Raw genomic sequence first — 18,800 nt, forward strand, 5'->3', positions numbered from 1 at the left:
AAATATGATGAATGCTCCGAAAGAAGATGAGAGACAGGAATGTTAAACAGATGCCAACCTAGGTTGATTACATTTGTCTGGTTTTACAACTGTTTTAACATTGTTGGATTGACACCCCTTTATTATCACTCTTTTTGCATGTAATGACTAGAGATCTCATTCTTTGTACTGGAAAATGTTTGCCTTTGGGCAGTTAGCTTTTACGATTCTAACCCCAACCACAGAGTATGGCCCTTTGCGGGAGTCCACGCAGTTTATTTATGGCCTGTCCTATGCACTTGCATTGCCTCACTGGAATGCAGAGAATGCCTCTTCTCTCTCTGTCCCTGCAACATGCAACAAATGGCGCAGGCTTATCACTGTAGAAATGATGCAGTGTTCAGCCTCCTCTGAGCCCACTGCAGGGCAGTCAGGGGGATTAGAAGAATGCCAGAGGCGAGAGACAAAGAAGGTTACTCTATTTTTGATCTCTGACTGCCTGATACTCCGTTAGCCAAGGAGTCCATCTTCCAAGATTTCTTGGACTAAATGGAAAATATCGCTGTGGAGGATCTCACTCTTATGAATTTGTATAGAAGAAAGCACAATTCCCAACAGTTACAGCATGGGAAGTATCAAAAAGAAATATTTATTCATTTACTCATTTATTTCATATTTAGCTCCACACAGTAAAAACATAGGTATATGCTTTGATGCTTGCTTAGCATGGTTAATGAATAGTCAGTATAAATATATCTGTACATTGAGTTTTGTGATGCAGGCTAAGCTTGGAAATATTTCACACAGCTGTACATATGTCTCATAGAGAAATATTATTACTTCGATTATCGTAATACATTGTGCATTAGTGAACAACAGCATACACTAAAATGAACCTCCTTTATTTACACCTATGATGGAACTGGTATTTAAGCACATCAAACTCTTGATCTAACAGAGACAGAAAAGGCACAATGGCAGGTGTGTAATTTGCCTTAGTTTGATAAAGCATGCATCTCCCATGCCCTGCACTACAAGAGAAACAAACAATGGGTAAGCCAAGAAGGACAAAGCTGAGGATAAAACATACTTAGAGAAATATAGAAGGGTTTGCCTCTTCAGTTCATTTCCAACACTGAACACCTATACGGCACACCATACGTGTTGATTTGACTGGCAAGTCTCTCATTTCCTCTTCATACTTCTTTCAGTAGCACTGTTCAAGGCTCGGGCTTACTCATGATATTGAGTACTTCATCCAGGATGGAGGGGCCCAGGTCCAGTTCAAGGGAGAGCAGTGACCCATTGACCTGGGTAACAGACTCCTGAGAAAGGCTCTTGCTTTTCGAGAGCTCAAAGTCAAAGTCACAGATGCGGCCCTCTTCTACGCCACTATCTCTATCTGCCCAATCTCCACTGATGCTGGCCAGCTCTTTTTCATACTGAAAGATTGTGTCATTGTTGCTGTGATTGTATCCATTGCTGCAGCTGCTGCTGCTTTTGCAGCTGCCAGTTCCATTACTGTTGCCGTTTTCGTTGCTGTTGCCATTGATGAAGAATGTCGCTAATGGCTTCTCAGTGTTCTCATTCTTAATGTTGTGCATATTGTTGTGATTGGGTGTCTTATTTGCTGGTGGCTTCTCCACAAGATTGATAGAGAATGTGGGTTTTTCACTGATCTCCTCTGGAACGGGACTGGGGTCACGTCTGAAGATGGTAATGGACTGAAGAAGGGTCTCCATTTGAAGGATGTCCAGGTCATCTGTTTCCTCTGAGCTGGCAGGAGGAGTGGGAGGTCCAGCCAGGTCATCCAGAGGGTCCCGGGTCATGGGAAAGATGGTGGTGGAGATAAGTGGCAGGGTCAGAGCTTGGCTGCCCCCGATGGTCGGGAGGGAGATGGCGTTCTTCAGGATGGGTGAAGGAGTCTCTATAAAGGAGGCATCGGATGCGCTGTTAGCTCGCATGAACTCGCCGTGGGTGCCATACGGAGGTCGGATCATGCCACCCTTCCCAGGAAGAAGCTCAAACTTGCCCTGCAGGAAGGACATGTCGCCAAAGGCGTCACACTCACCCCCTTTTCCGATGTGGATGGTGTGGCGAAAGTCTCCCAGCGGAGGGCTGATCATGTCTGGGGACAGAATGTCTCTTAGGCGACATTTCTTCCCTTTCTTGGTGTTGTTAGATTTCAGGTAGATGGGTGTTTTGGCTGGCATCTCTGTCTCACAACAGCGAATCCGTGACACAAGAGAAGAGGAAGAGAAATGTTTCTGAACCCTAAGACCCTGTGTTGCACAATGAATGCTGATCTGAGTTCCTCTCAGGAAAGGTCAGGAGTTACATTCTCAAAGACCGGTTGGTTTTAGGTCTGCAGAGAAATTGTCATCAATCCTCACTGGGCTTGTCAGGATGTTCTGGTCCTAATGGCAGTTGTTCTTTACCTAAAGAGAGAAAGAAGACATCTTGTCATAAAGTCCAGATATTCCAACTTGATTATGGATGCTTTTTTCTTTCTGTGAATCAGCATACTTGTACACAGTCAACAAAAGGTACTGTAAATGTACATTTTTGTTCATCAGGGTACAAATAATGTAAATATACCCTCAAAGGAATAATTATGTTCTTTAAGGTCTACCCTGTGTACCTTAAATGAGTTTTAAAGCTACACTACTTTCACCTCTCCAGGGGAAAAGTATAAATCTCTACCTTTTTGTAACTAAGCTGTTTTAAAATTAAAAAAAAACTTGGAATAAAGACAGAGTGTATAGACTCAATGCAAATCAACAACAAAAAAAAAGCCTTTTTGGAGATGAAACCCCAGTGATGTGACATTGACAGTTTAGTATATTTTTTATTGAGAGTGTATTTTATGTAAGACATTTTAAATCTTTTGGTAACACTTTATTTGGACAGTCCACTTTAATTCACTTTCAAGTTACATTCAACAAAATATCTACTAAATTGACCATAATTTTCTTTAACTCTAAACCTGCTCTAATCCTAACCCTGACTTCAACCCAAAACCTAAACCCAACCCTGGTCCTAGCCTTAACCCTGGTCCAAATCCTAACCCTAACCCCACCATTGTTTAGAATCCACTGAGTTTCAACAGATAGTTTGTTAACAATTTGAACATCTGTAGATAATCTATGGGGGACTCTAGTGAACTAACCAAATAAAGTGAGACCAATTCTTTTTGCTGTATATCAGACAACACAAATGTTGTTTTTTTTAAAGATCAGTGAAGTATTGCTAAAACCATAACCATAACCACACATACAGTCAACAAAGAGCCATATCTCTTCCTGTAGATGCTGTTGTCTTTCTTGTACCAAAGGATCTTTACAGTCCTAGCAAAGGAGATCTACTGGGTGTCACATGATTTATGAAGGATGTGATTTTTTTTGTTGAACCCATTAAATTAGCTATAGGTGGTTATCACATGGGGCGGCAAGGTGGTGCAGTGGGTAGTGTTGTCGCCTCACAGCAAGAAGGGCCAGGGTTTGATTCCCAGCCGGGTGACCAGGGTACTTTCTGTGTGGAGTTCTCTCCGTGTCTACGTGGGTTTCCTCTGGGTACTCCAGTTTCCTCCCACAGTCCAAAGACATGCAGTCAGGCCAACTGGACACGCTAAATTGCCCCTAGGTGTGAATATGTGTGTGTGATTGTGAGTGTGGATGTATTTGTCTGTCTGTCTGCCCTGCGATGGACTGGCGACCTGTCCAGGGTGTATCTCAGTGTTTTAAGTTGTCTCAGACCACTGACTCAAGTACGACAAATAACCTCAGACCACTCTGAAATGACCCACAAACGGACCAAACACAGACCACCTTCACTTCCATTTGTGGTTCGTTTTTGTGGTCTGGTTGATTCGTGCCTCAGTGAAACAAAGTGTCCCCAGTCCCCAGGTGTGGTTTACCTATTAGAGAAAATATATATAATTTAAAATTTAGAAAAAGCCTATTCACATCAGAGAAAAAATCCAGTGAAAAATCTCCAGTTTCTGGTCTTGTTTGCAACTGTACTCTTCTGGTGCACATGATCATTGCATGGCTCACACTACAGCAGCCAAGGCTGAGGTCCAGAGATGAAATCAAACCAGTCTGATATCCTCCCCAGAGTCAGGCAAGGACCACAAATGTCTCTGATCATCTAATGTTTGATGATTGTCAGTGATGAATGCACACTTCTGTCTTTAGTGATGTCCTTGTTATGTTTGTGACTTGAAAATTCTGGCTAAAATTCTTTGTTGTGTGCTTACCCTAAGACACGGCATGTGGAACAATCATTGCTGACGTTTCACACTGCATTCCATTCAGGCTTCACCCAATACACCCTTGCCCAGTCTTGACAGATTTATGGACCGTTCTTCCCAGTCAGCATCGCTGATCTGTCGCTGGTGATGTACAACTCCTGTCATGCAACCTCCCAATAAAGGTATCACTTTACCCTACATGGACCTACAGCCGTATCTGCACATAGAGCATCTGGAGAGAGGGAGACTAGCGGGATGGACAGCAGATGATGGTCCTAAATAGAAGAGTCGCTAGCATACCGATTTTGGACCTGCTATTCCAGACCTTAACAATTACGAGAAAGGTTGTAGCAACCAGTCCAAGATCAGAATAAAACACCAAGATGAAGTGAAAGTTGAGGGGCCCAAGCTGTAGCTGGCTCAAAGCCAGACTGGCTCCTGTTTAGTATGTGCTAATACGGACCAGCTGGATACCACATTGGTCCGAGAGAGACGACGGGGCTTTAGCGGGATCAGTGTGAGAAGGACTCAAGGGAGAGAGATACTGCACTGCTATGCAGAGAGCACGTGAGAGAGACCTACTATGATTTTAACTAGGCTTAATTTCATATTTTTATGAACATCTGTGACGTCTCCTATTGTTTTCACATTCATCCTGAAGTGCTTTTACCGCCGGCCAAAGGAAAGGTTTTCTGGACAAAACTGATACTTAAGGGCAAATACACGATGATGAAGCACAGCGCTTGAGAGGATTTGAAGCGATAAGGAGAAAGTTATAGAGGTTAGGATAGTGAAAGTAGAAAGAGCTTAAGAGAGGGGAGGGCAGGAGAGAGAGAGAGCAAGAGAGAGAGGCAGAGGCAGAATGCTTGCCCATTTATAGACATATTTACTTTTGAGAGGTCTCTAAGCACTGACCCTCACCGACAAGACTGCAAACTATCACAAAAGCAGTGGCTGGGCCAAGTCCACCCCAATAAGTACGACTGAAAAAACATCCACATTCCTGCAGCAGCCACTGCCATCAGGACCTCACTCCGAAAAGCACCCCAAGCCTTCAGGCGCTTTGAGCAGATAACACTGACCAGATAAACTGTGTCTGTCAGCAGGGTGCCACAAAGCACCAGTGCAGTGCAGCCCATCAGACCTTGACCTCATATAGCACATTATCGTTTGAACCAGAAGTGATCCTTGAGTCATAGTCATACTTGAATAAGAATAGTGTTACTTCAGAGAGTACTAACTCAGCCAGAGGTAAAAGTAAACTAAACACAGCCAAAATGCCTGAAAAACACCCTGAGCAGGAGTAATACATAGCATCTATCTGCATAGGAACTGGTGTTGTTTGCTCCTATTCTTCTATTTTTAGGTTATTTTCCTCATGAATAAACTTTTTTGTTTTTGTTTCTTATTTAAACACACAAATCTAGAACTACAAATCCATCAAAATGTTAAAGCCCCAAATCATGGAAAACTACATTTTGCTTGCTCCTTTTTTAACAAAAGACTTTGATGTAGAATGTGAACATTGTTAAAGTTTAAAAAGTTGTGGCACGTTTTATTTTTATATTTACAATATAAAAAAGCAAATAAATATAAATTCTGCACTAAAATTTGCAGAAAAGTGTATTTAAGTTCCCTGTAGAGGATGTGTTAACTTATATTCACTTAGAAAATCAATAAAACGTCATTTTACTTGAGTGTTCAAACTTTTGCATATGACTGTATTTGCACATTCAGCCTACAGCAGTTGATCCCTGCTCAGGGGGAGAGGGAAGGACGTGGAGTCCCCGCTCAAGTCATAAGGAGTGTTTCAACCAGGGCTGATTTTTGAATGAAGCACAACAGAGGGAAGCCAATCAGAACAGAGATCATCTACATATATCGATCTTAAAAGCAACAAAAAGTAACAAAAAGTAAAAAAGTAACAAAAACAGTCTGTTTAATTCTAAGGGATAAATATAAATTGGAAAACGTTCATGTTAAGATTAATTGACTTTTTGGTTTATAAGCCCACACAAACATCATCAGTAGGAAAAATGTAGGGAAAAAATAGAATAAAGGGCTTTTAAGTACATGTAACTGAGTAAATGAGCAAGTTCCTGCACACCTCTGAACCGTTTGTGTATGCAATTGCCAAGAGATGAAAAACTGAGGAACTGTGTCCCCCAGAATAAACGACAAGACTAAAAGACTTTTCTGTTGTTGTCTCTGAATACAGCAAGAGGCAGCCACTGAGGACGCTGTTTACAAAACAGCAGAAATTCCATTTCCTCAGGATACATGACTCTCCTTCAGTAAAATGCTAACAAATTACAGAGGGGGTAAACAGTATCAAAGCTAACACGGACACGGGCTGGGGTACAGTAAGCTCGTGACAGTGTACGGGAGAGAATGGCCTCTAGACAATGATGTAGTCTGTTCCTACTAACATAGCCTGAATGACTGACATTGTTTTGTGCAGCCTACTGTGTGTGTGTGTGTGTGTGTGTGTGTGTGTGTGTGTGTGTGTGTGTGTGTGTTTGAATATGTGTGTTCTCTTTTAGCAGCCGCCCTAAGGGCAATGGGTCCACATGTCTTTAAAGGCATTTTTAGATACTGATGCATTTCAACACAAATAGCTTAAACCTCACTTGACTAGCACCCCAAGAGCTATATATAGTAACTCTAAGCACTGTGTGCATGTGTGAGGAAACAGAAATAGGAGGACTGTATGCTAGTGTGTCAGTTGTCCGAGCCTAAAATGGGTGGATTAGACTATAAGACAGTATGAAAGTGTGGGTGGAGCAATTTTATGCATCTGTGTCCTTAAATTGTAAAAGCAGTGAGATGGGAAAAAAGCAAGAAACACTGCAGTGCTTGGGGAGGTGCAGCTAAAAGAGCTAAACTCTGCATCCCAATTATTCCAGAGCTTCACTGCCATCCTCATCTCTTTTTGCTTGTTTATCTCTATTTCGTCAGACTCTTCTCCTTCTATCCTGTCCTCTCCATCTTGCTCAGCCTCCTCTATCATCCCATTCCAACCAACTCCCTCGTTCCACTCTGTTTCAGTGGCTCTTAGAGGCTTGACCTTGGCTGCTAATGCGCACACAGCAGGAAGCAGGTTGGATTCACACCACCATTTCAGTCCCACCCCTCTGATCTGCATCCATATTCTCCTCTAATAGAGAAACTGTGTGAGTGTGACTATGTATGTGTGCATGTGTGTGTGCGTGTGAGAGAGAGAGAGAGAGAGAGAGAGTGAAAGAGAGAGAGAGTAAGCCATGTCTGCAGTCCTGCAACCGAACGGAAGGTCATTGCAAATGACAGGACTAGCCTGGCCCAATTATTGATTATCTGTAGGCCTTCACATCCTGCAAGACTACCTGCTGTGGCAAGTCAAACAAATCATTTGCACCCACTCTCTGGTGATCAAAAATATGCATCTAGTGAGTTGGTGAATTAAAAAATGCGCATCCACTGATTTATTATAGAGGAGGACATAGTTGGGGCACTCGATAAAGGAAAAAAAAAGCACAAATTAGCAATTCATGGCTAAGTTTCCATTTGCCGCATTAGCAAGTTTCATCAAGCTGTTCCTTCAACAATAAATCAGAAGAGGCTTGTCAAAAGCAAAATCACTCCAGAGCAGGCAGGAAGGATGTCAGCAAATGCTATGCAGGATGCTCTACAGAAAATGGAGTGGGATTTAATGTCAAGGCATCATGTCGTATAGTGTAAACCCAACACTTCCGGATGGACTGCAGGACTCAATGCTCATGTTTCACATCAATAGAATGTCAGACCTTGTCAGAAATAAATGCACAGTCTGTCAGTCCCTCCAGCAATCGTGGCAATCTCCAGATGGTAAGAAACAATGCTGCCATAAGCTGAACCTTAGCTACATTTGAGTAACAATGTGCTATTGATGCACCCAGTGGCAAAACTCAGATTAACTTATGGATGTGGAGCAGCAATTTGTTCAACCACCATGTCATTTCTAGATATTCTCCAATACTACAGTTTCCCAGTCTTAGTTCTGGAGTATACCTGCCCACACATTTCTGTGTTTTCCCTGTTCTAACATGTATAATCCAACGAAGTAAGCATATTGAAGCAGAAATAATGCTAAAATTTGCAAGATAAGTGTACTCCAGGACCAGAGCTGGGTACCTGGGCTGGTATGCAGTCAGATTTATGATAGTCATTATCACAAAAACTGAATCTAGATTAGCACTCTAATGCTTTGTGAATGCAGACCCTGTTCTACATGTAGTCTTAAAATTAAAGGTTCCTCAAAAAGTTATTGGCTTGTCCATAGACTTCCAGTAAAAACCTTTCATTAGCATAGAACCTTGTTTTTTTATGGAAGCAAAATTGGGACACCCTATTTGGAATCCTTATTTGTGCATTTTGCATTTTGAACTGGTTCAACAGCAGTGACAAAGTGGTAGGTGGCCGGCCTGGATTGTCTTTGGTTTTCTACAGCAAAATGTGACCATTTCTAGTCCACATCTCTATCTCCCTACACTCTCTTCAGAAGTGCTAGCGTTGTGCTATTTCAGTCTTCCAGAGTGGTGCATGAGGCCTGCATGTCAGTGGGTCACCGGTGTATCTCCCATCCGGCTGAGCGGGAGCCAAAGCCTGGGCCTGCTCCAGTCACTAAGAGGGTGCTGTTTAATTACAGAGACGGGGAAGGGAGAAGTGAGGGCTGAAGGGGGGCGAGCGAGAGGGTAAGTGGGGGTCCTCGTGATGGATCTCATCGGGTGGGGTGTCAGCGTGGCCATCCGTTGTTGGATCTGGGTAATTAAATCACGTGCAGGGTATGTGGGTCAGCTTATTATTAGAGCGAGCATGAACATGCTGTAGTCTAAACAAGTGCAATGATGACATTCTGCAGTTCGGGCTCACTGTACACAGAAGAGGTGCGTTTCAAGGGCAGATTTTGCTTTAGCCCCTGCAACAGCACTGTCTTTGAGGCTCGCTCTGACCTATTTTAGACCTTGGCCTTTTTTGGCTGAAAATGTGGGGCTACTTGGGGCTCTGCAGTTGTTGTTGTTGTTGCTGCTGATGCTGTATTTGAGGTCCATCAGCATTGTATAGGAATAACTGCAGCACTGAGATTCTTATGTTATCTATATACAGCTAATGTCTTAGAATAAATGAACAGCTAACATGTTGCTGGAGTGACTGTAGTGTTACTTCAGACACGCGCTTAACCATTTGCATCCCAGTGTCCACAGATAGACAAGGGACCCCTCTTTTGCACTCTATAATAAAAGAGATTAAAGGCTAATAGCATATAAGCTAATGGCAGCCTTCGCTCCACATTCCTCCACTTTGGCTTTCCAGTTTTGTTACATAAAGAGAGCCTTAATTATACTGCAGGCTAGGCGCTTCCTCTCGAGGCCTGAGGGCTAGAGAGTTCTGGGCCTTCAGAGAGAGAGGCAGGGTGGAGCAAGTATTCTTCTACTTTCGGCCTCGTCTGTTATTCCCCGCTGTCTTTATTTGTTTCCCACCCCTGCCGTCCACCTCTGCTCCTGTTCTCAGCCCTGTGTTGTCTTTGGCTTGCCGCAGGCTGAGGCTCAAATCAGAAAGGCTGAGAGAAACATGGAGGGAACGTCAAAACAGCTGGGATAGAGCTGTCCAAGTTCTCCTGGCCGCCACAGAATAACACAATAGCTGCTCTCTGGTTTTAAAGGACTAACTGCTAACATCACAAACAATGAATGGAAGCTAGTGGCCACAAATTAGCACAGCTGTTTGCATAATGCAAATAGGTGGCTATTTACTTTCATTCATTGTTAGCAAGAGACTGAACTAATTCTATTAAGACTGAGCTATTCCTTTAAACAGCTGGTTGTAATGTGCTGGGTGAGCGGGAAAGTTCTTGCTGGAGAGCAGTGAAGAAGTGTCAGGTTCTCTCACACTGCTTGGGCCCCTTGTCGTGGGGTGTAAGGATATTTGCTCGGCACATGCTCAACTTCTGCTGCCTACGTCCTACACATGTGTGCGACACTGCTGGTTCTCGACTCTGAGAGTTTCTACATAGAAAACAGTACAAAGTAGGCTTGTTCTCCAAGTAGAGTTTCTACGTGGAGCACAAGCCATCTAAACACACCTTTGCGTGTTGCATGCATCAAATGAATTCATTTTCTATGAAGGATTTTTTCTGTATTTTCATTTCTTGTACTATCAGAATAGTAATTCTGACATGTAATCATATAATTCAGTCTTGCAAAAGTCATTATATACCGAAGACAGTATAACATAATTCAAATGTCAGCCCAGTAGTACCATGTCAGAGTATTATTATTATCAATATTATTATTAATATTGTTATTATTATCATTATATTAGAATATTAGCACAGCATTCACAACTGACTATTAGCAAATCAGCCTCATTAACCTGCAATGTTTTTTTTCTTTTACCTGTTTAGGTATCTTCTGCAGGTTAATCCCTCTCTGTTCTTCTCACGCAGTGGCTTGCGTCCTGAAAAGCTACTGTCCCAAATTGTAGACAACTTCTGGGTGGTGTAATGGGTCGCAGTCCCAGTCTTCTCTCTTCTCTTGCGCTCTCTCTCTCTCTGTCTCTCTCTCACCCTTTTTCTGTCTCTCAGCCCTCGAGGGTACGTTTCTCGCAGGCGGGACGTCTGCCGGACAGCTGTTTTAGAATTCCTCTGTAGAGCTGTGCACAGCTCCTCTCCACTCCGTTCTGCTGGGGCAGAAATCTCCTCCTCCTCCTCCTCCTCCTCCTCCTCTCTCTCTCTTTCTCTCTTCCTTTCGCACCTGCCCCTGTCTGTCTGTCTGAGTGTCAGCTCTGCTGAAATCCCTTTGCCTCGATCAGCCTCTCTCCTGCAGGATCTCAGGACCTGGCTGAGTTGCCGCTGTCTCTGGGCTAGATGCCTTTGACTGTGAGGAGCTATGTGTGTGTGTTTGTGTGCATGTGTGTGAGAGTGTGTGTGAAGCATGAGATGGAGATAGAGAAGCTCTGCCAGCACTGCTACACTCCACGTCCTTCCCTTTCCAAAACACACTGCTGTTTTGCTGTTTAAACAGCAAAAATACAGCATTTCTATCCACCCTCCCCTACTCTTCTTCTACCTCTTTCTCCTCCTCTCACTCCTTTTCTCTACAGTTTCATTTAAACATCACTGTAAATCTAACAGAAGTCAGTCTCTCAATGTTAACAGTGTTTTGCACACTCTCGTCCTCTCTCTCTTTTGTATACTCACTCTCTCTCCTTCGCCCACTGTCTCTCTCTCTTTCTCTCCCCAAAATACACCCTCACACCAACTTTCTTTTTTTTTAACCCCACATTCTCCCTTTCATAGCCCTTCTTATGTTCTCATCTCCTTGATTCATCCTGATTAATTGCTTTAGAGAGTGAGAGAGAGGGAGAGAGAGGGGGAGAGAGAGAGCAGGCACTTGACAAATAGCACAGCAGAACCCATTTAAAGCATCTGTGAGAGATGCAACACAGCCTTGCCGGAATCATTACAACAGATAACATCTCTCTTCACTGACGCTGCAAGACAGTTATGAATTACCTTTCGGACAGCATACAAAAAGACAAGGTGCAATAACACTCCATGAAGCTCTTGTGGTGGGAAGACCATCAGTTTTACAGCCTTTACTTTACAGTGTTTTACTGAAAGTGCAAACATATTGGTGTGTGTGTGCTGTAACTCTGAATTGCATGCTGTAGAAAAGCTGCTCGGCAGAGCTGCTGAATTCTCATAGCTTCACACATTTTCCCCAGTGCAGGTTTCCTTGGCAACAATTGCGGTTCTGCAGTGATGTCACATTATGGGGGAAGAGAGGAAAGAGAGGAGAGCGAAGCAGCTCCTACCTGCATGTCTGATTTTGTGTGTGTGTGTGTGTGTGTGTGCATGCATGCATATGTGTGTCTGTGTGCGAGACTGCATGCATGTGTGCAGGTGATTGTGCAGTTTGAAACGTGAGTTTAAAGGGAATTCCACTGATGAATTTCGGCATAATTAAATGGTTAAGATGTGTCATTCAGAGTGGTTTGATGTGAAATGCTCTGTTCTAGAGAAACCTACCAAGAATTGTTCACAATGGTGATGATAGGAACCTGACTTCTGAAGCATCTGAAGCCATCTAAATGTGAACATTATGAAAAATTTCAAAAACATCTTAAACAGGTGATGCAATCATGCTTGGATGCAAAAGGAGCATTCTGAAAAGATTTACTCCTTCATGAACAATGATGGGTCGAGAGTTGCCACTTTGCCAAAAAATGTGTCAGATAATAATCCAACCATTTAAGAACAGTGTTCCTCAACAAGAGATCAGCATAAACATGTGGTGTTTCACCCTCTACAGTGCATTATAAAATCAAAATATTAAGGGAATTCAGAGAAATCTTCATGTATAATGTCCATGCTTCCAGGACAGATTTCACCATATTGAGAATATCATGACAAGCCTTTGTCAATAAACACTGCTCATCGCTGCATCCACAAATGGAATGTCATATGTCAACAATTTCCAGAAACACTCCCGACTTCTCTGGGCTTGAGCTCATCTGAAATGGACTGATGGACAGTAGAACCTTTCAGATTATTCATGGAAATAATGGATGTTGTGTTCTCTAGGCCAAAAAGGTAAAGGACTATCCAGATTGTTACCAGTGTACAGTTCAAAAGCTAGGGTCTATAGTATAGGGAATCGTGCCTATGGCATGGGTAATTGGCACATCTGTAAAGGCACTATTAACACTAAAATATATATACACATATGTTGCCTTCTAGATGATGTCTCTTTCAGGGATGTCAGTGCTTATTTAACCTCTTAAATGGCAAGGGCCAACAGTTAATTACACAGTTCTGTAAGAATAGCTCGACTAGTTTGCATTGATGACCCTGTAGTTGCTGAATAATAAGCCTTAGTATGTAATAAGCCTGGGATTTTAAGATGTTAAACATGATGCCAAGCCACATTCTGCATGCATTATAACATCATGGCTGCATAATCACAGAAGGAGGGTGCTGTACTGGCCAGGCTGCCTCCTATTGTGCCCCAATATGAAGTGCAATATATAGCAAAGACTTGTATAATGGAGAATGGCAAAAAAAAAACTTTCAGAACTTCCCCAAATGATTATTAAGTGTTGTTAAAGGGAAAGGTACAGTAATACAGTGGTAAACATGTACCTGTCCCAACTTTTTTGGAGCATGTTGCAGGCGTCAAAATTGGTAAAAGCGTATATTTACCAAAAAAAAATAATAATTTCATGAGGTAATCCACCAAATGTCATGTTTTTGTATTTTCAACTGAATACAGCTAAACAGAAGTTACTAATCATTGCTTTTGTTTCTTTTAGCATTTAACATACTGTCCCAACTTTTCTGTAATTGAGGCTTGTAAATTGTGTATATTTCTGTTGAATACATCTCAACCTCTAGTATCTGTCACATCACGGTTGGAAAGTTGTTCTTCAAAGCCCCATTTCTCATCAAAACACTCTGGATGGCTTTTTTCACATTGCAATAATTGAATTACACTGAAATTTTGGTGGAATACCACTTTTTGTTTCTGTGTGTGTATATGAAAGGTTGTTTATGTGCAGGCAGCCTCTGGCGTGTTCTTGCAGGTCCATTTAAAGCTCTATGTTCAGTCACTGCTGTGTCAGCATATGACAGTCAGCTCCCAGTTCATGAAAAAACATAAATCTGCTGCTCTTCCAGTCAACTGACTCCTCACACACTCACACACTTCATAATCCATTTACAGCCCACTCTGCAAAACATTTCAGTGTGTAATGGATGGAAGTGGCGAGGCTGAGTGTGTGTCGTTGTTCTTGTTGCTGGTGGGCTAAAGTTGAACCACTCACTAATTAAGTTAAAGTACTATCATTTGGCAACATCTAAACAGGCCTTCTGAAAGGAAGCTTTGGGCATGGTAAGGGGGGTGAACTTGCTAGGGGTGATCTCACTGAGCCATGCATGTGGACAGCACATGGTCTTGGGAAGAATACGACACAATGTCTGTGAACGGTAAATATGTTTAAGGCCTGGCAGTACACACCAAGAACAACGTTTCCCAGAAAAAAAGGCTGCTGTTTGAAATGATATCAACTGTCTGATTTAAACATGTCATTCTGTTCAGCTTTACTGTATCTACTGAAACCGTTTATGACATGAACCTCTTTGATTCAGTCCAGCTCTTCAGCAGAAGCAATGGCCACAAATATACAATGAAATACTGTTCAAACTTATGAGGAGCAGCCAGGAATCTCTCTGTCATCCAAGGCTGGCGTTGCTTGTTTTCATCACATCAAAAAAGACGTGTTTCAGCTCTCAGAGGTCCGAGTGGAGTTTTGGAAATTCTCCGGTGTTATTGAAGGAATTACTCCATTTTCCCAGTTTCAAATAAGCTTGTTTTGGCGGCCTGTGGAGAACAAGTGGACCTTGTGAACATGCGGTCTGCCTTCCCAGAATGCACTGTGTTGACTAACTGCTGCCACTGGCGGTCTTTAACTGTCAGTCACTCGTGGTATTAGGCAGACACTGAGCTCTTAGTCTTTTTTGCTGTTACTGCAGTTGTTGTGTACATGTATTTAAAAACTAAGCCTATTTTCTACTTCTAAAGATTAATTTTGACTGCAGCCAAGAGTTTCACATTGTAAAACTAGTCTGTCATGCATTCTATAACATGGGCAAAGTCTCAGCTCTAGCTTTGATCTGGGTGCGGTAGGAATTCAGACAGATCCTCTGAATGTTCTTTTCTGTCTAACTAGCACTCCTCTTTTTGTCATAGGCACTCTCTCTTTCTGTTTTATTGCCTTTTATAAGAGGAATGAAACTAAAACAGTAGGGAGATATGCCGGATGAAACAGGACTTCTAAAGATGGTAATTTAACAACATAAGCCCTAGGGATTAGTTTTACCTCTGCACTAGAACATTATGCATAACAAATAATAACAAATAAAAACTTTGTCACATGTAGGTAATGTAATTTGCTATTAATATTCTATCATGGAACAGTTTGCTGGAACAAGTAACTGAAATATATTGCATTCCAACAAGAAAATAGATTTTACAAAACCAAACACCTGTGTGGTAAATAATTCCATTTACCGTCAGTCATATTCTTATGAAACCATACATAATTATTCATATACTGAGCTACTGACCAATATGGATCCTTCTCTGTGTTCTTCTGAGCACATTTTGTCAATGCTATGAAATGAATTGTTAATATATTTAGTAAAAAACATTGAGCTCCTCCACAGGCAAACAGAAGAGAGCACTTGCAAGTAACAGATGGGTGATACTGGCATTCTCCTTCTTTCTTTGTTTTGTTTTTTGTATTTTCTTGCTAAAATTCCAAATTTAGTGTCTTCACTTACACCTGTTAGAACACCACCATCCACCTCACCTCTCCAACAGGCAGTGTGTGTGTGTGTGTGTGTGTGTGTGTGTGTGTGTGTGTGAACAAAGTGTCATCTCATTAGCACCAGCGTTCTCTTCTCCTGCAGTGTTAGCATGCCGAGAGCACACCACCCTCAAAGGACTCACACGAAACGTGTAGAGAGAGGCAAGTCAGTGAAAGTGAAATGGAGCATCACCATGTTCTGTAGCGAATGGAGTTCTTAATCTGGCTGAGGGGAGGTTTTGAATGATGGCTCATTCCTCTGCATTGTGTTTACATGTTCATTAAGTTAATGTCCTGGTGCAAAATGTTCTCTCTGTCTTCTGCGTTTGCTGTTTACAAATCCTCTCTAGTGCCGGATATTACAAGCTCAGTTGCTGAGAGTTCCAGCTGTCCTTATCACTAAGTCCAAAAGGGCTTCCTAGAATGAAGCCCCCTTAATATGCAAATAAATCTCCAGCTAACAGCTGACACGGGCACAGTGCTGTCCTACTGCACTTGGAAAATGCAGCTAAATTAAGCCAGGCTGGTAGGCCACAGCTCTGTGGGGAAGGGGAATGTTGCTGTCCTTAGAGCCATTGAGGCACTGTTTTTCTGGAGGATAATGGACTATGCCCTCTGGAAGCTCATAAAGGGGCCCATATCCTAGATATTTTATTGTATTCTTTTCCTGAGGTCCACTAATGACATTTGTGTGGTTTTGTGCAGCAGAAACTTTCAAAACTAATTTTTACACAAGCATTTCCAACCTTCCTTTCCACCTTTGAATTGAAAATGTTGTTGTTACTAGTTTAATGACCTCTGTTCTAGGGATCAGCATTCCGACTGATATTGATAGTCAAGTATCTTTAAGAGTTCACAAACAAACAGAAAGGGAAAAAAATGGCAACCCCCTTACCCCCACAACAAAAAATGGACTTTGGCCGAAAATGACATAGGGCTGTAGACTTGTCTTTTAAGTAACAAGTCTCAAATTGTACGCACTGAAGTATTTTTAGGTCATTAGGCTATAATTCAGTAATTAATATGACCTACATGGCAGAAATTGACAGACCAAGACATTTCCCCTAGATGAAACATGGAGCTGCTGCAGTGTTGAAGCCATTAGAAGAAGAAATTGACACTGATTCAAGGATGAGTCAGCGTGACAGAACGATGATGTAGACAATTATAGTCTATGCAGCAGGAACTCTTTGATGGTCTTTGCATGAAACTGTATGACGACACTGTGAAGTCTGGCGCACTTCCGCAAGAGAGGAGCTGTGGAACAAGACCAATTATGGAGGGAGTGAGCGGTCTCAGAAGAATTCTGGTATCGTCTTCCGCAGCCCCTGTCGTCTTGTAATCAGATTGCGGTTGGCCAAATGAACCAGGCCCAGAGTTGCCCTGGAGGACAGCCGCAGAGCGCTGCTATTTATTCGCTGAGAATAGGCAGCACACTGGGGCCTTATTACAGAGTGAGAGTGGTACAGGGCAAAAGAGGGAGTCACACTGAGGCCAACCTCAAACTCCAACTCCGGCCAACTCCCACCCTGTACAAAGACAAACAGTAGTCAGATATGCAGTTTTCAATTTAAGTACAGTACACATTGATTTACAATGTATTTATATATTGTTTGCTTTTGTGACAAAACCTCATATTTCATAAAAGGAAACTTTATATGAGAAAAAATAAACATTCTGTAAACATTCTGGATCTTCTGTAACACGATTTAGTGTTAGTGTGAAAAGATTTTCAGGAATACATATATATATATATATATATATATATATATATATATATATATATATATAACCTGTAAAAAATGGAGCTGTAAGATTTTTATATGACAACAATGATATACACTTTACTGTGCAAAAGTGAAAATCCTTCATTTATTTAATTTCTAATTAAAATTGCTGTTAAAGGAACACTAAGTAGGATTTGGGGATTTGGAGACCTCTCTGGAGGAAATATGCAATTGCAGTTATTAAAAGATACAGAAAGAAAATGGGACTCTTAACAGCCATGCAAGATCTAACAGACCACCAAAACGGTCACCCTCAGATAAACAGCACAGCTTTTTCTATGAGATATAAGTAAAAATCAAGATGTTTCAGTCCATCCTTCCACTGTGAGAACAAAACTGAGATTCTTCCAGTGTTCACAGAACAATGGAGTGACCACCCCAGAATCCAGACCTCAATATCAATGAATGCTGTAATTAGTTGGATTGTGAGAAGTAGAAAATGCAACCAACTACTAAAACTGAACTTGGACAAAGGATGGGCATCTAAATACTGAAAAAAGATATTATAATTATTGAGACTTCTTGGTAATTTTCAGTTAATGTTCTGTGTCATTTTCATGTTTCCTAATGCTGAAAACAGAAAAAAGTATGTGAACCCTGGAATTATCTGCATGTTTGTATAAAGTCATCTTAAAATAGGGTCTGGTCTTCATCTAAGTTACAGTAAAAAAGCAAACACAACTAATAACGCAAAAATAATGTATTGTTCTTGTCCATACTGAATACATCATTCAAAAATTCATAGTATAGACTGCAAAAAAATATGAACCAATAGGTTAATAATGTCATCAAAAACAAAGTGGAGCCAGTAGTAAGCAAACCTGGAGTCCAGTCAATGTAATGAGATTGGAGGCGTGGGTAAGAGCTACTTTGACTTTATAAACCATTCAAACTTCTTGAGTTTGCTATTCACAAGACGTATCTGCTAATGTGAACCATGCCTGACAGAGAGATCAGTAGTGATGATGTAGCATAACATTTACCATACATAAAACATTGAATTGGCATGATGTTCACGGCAGGACACCACGGAATAAGCCACTAAACATCGCTGCCCATTTGAGGTTTACCAAAGAGCACCCTGACACTCCAAATCACTGCTGGAAAAATGTTTTGTGAGCTGGTGAAACTTAAAATCGAAATATTTGGGAAGAACACACAGCACTATGTATGTATGGTGTATAAAGGGCACTGAATATCATGAACATGAAAACATCATCTCAACAGTGAAGTCTGGTGGAGGGAGTGTCATGATTTGAGGCTGCTTTGCTGCCTCTGGGCCTGGATTGAGATGCAGTAAAACAATGATTCTAAACATCAAAGTAAATCTACTATGAAATGGCTTCAAAATATAAAAGCTGCCTTTTGTGTGGCCCAGTCAGAGCCCAGACCTTAACCCA

At 41.7% G+C, this 18,800-nt stretch overlaps 1 protein-coding gene across 1 annotated transcript; it reads right to left on the reverse strand.

The window, feature by feature from the left end:
• Nucleotides 1-627: 627 nt before the first annotated feature.
• cdc42ep3 (CDC42 effector protein (Rho GTPase binding) 3) lies at nt 628-11,440 on the reverse strand. Its single transcript, XM_036574532.1, has 2 exons — nt 10,642-11,440; nt 628-2,417 (listed from the first exon to the last, which is right to left on the reverse strand). Exon 2 carries the CDS (start codon nt 2,190-2,192, stop codon nt 1,200-1,202), a length of 993 nt encoding a protein of 330 aa, XP_036430425.1. The 5' UTR covers nt 2,193-2,417; nt 10,642-11,440; the 3' UTR covers nt 628-1,199.
• Nucleotides 11,441-18,800: the final 7,360 nt, after the last annotated feature.

The sequence above is a fragment of the Colossoma macropomum genome, unplaced genomic scaffold (assembly GCF_904425465.1).
Source record: "Colossoma macropomum unplaced genomic scaffold, Colossoma_macropomum, whole genome shotgun sequence".
NCBI lineage: Eukaryota > Metazoa > Chordata > Actinopteri > Characiformes > Serrasalmidae > Colossoma > Colossoma macropomum.

What these genes read in the sequence shown, in the direction of transcription:
- cdc42ep3 (XM_036574532.1), bottom strand. Translation starts at nt 2,192, where the DNA reads ATGCCAGCCAAAACACCCATCTACCTGAAATCTAACAACACCAAGAAA.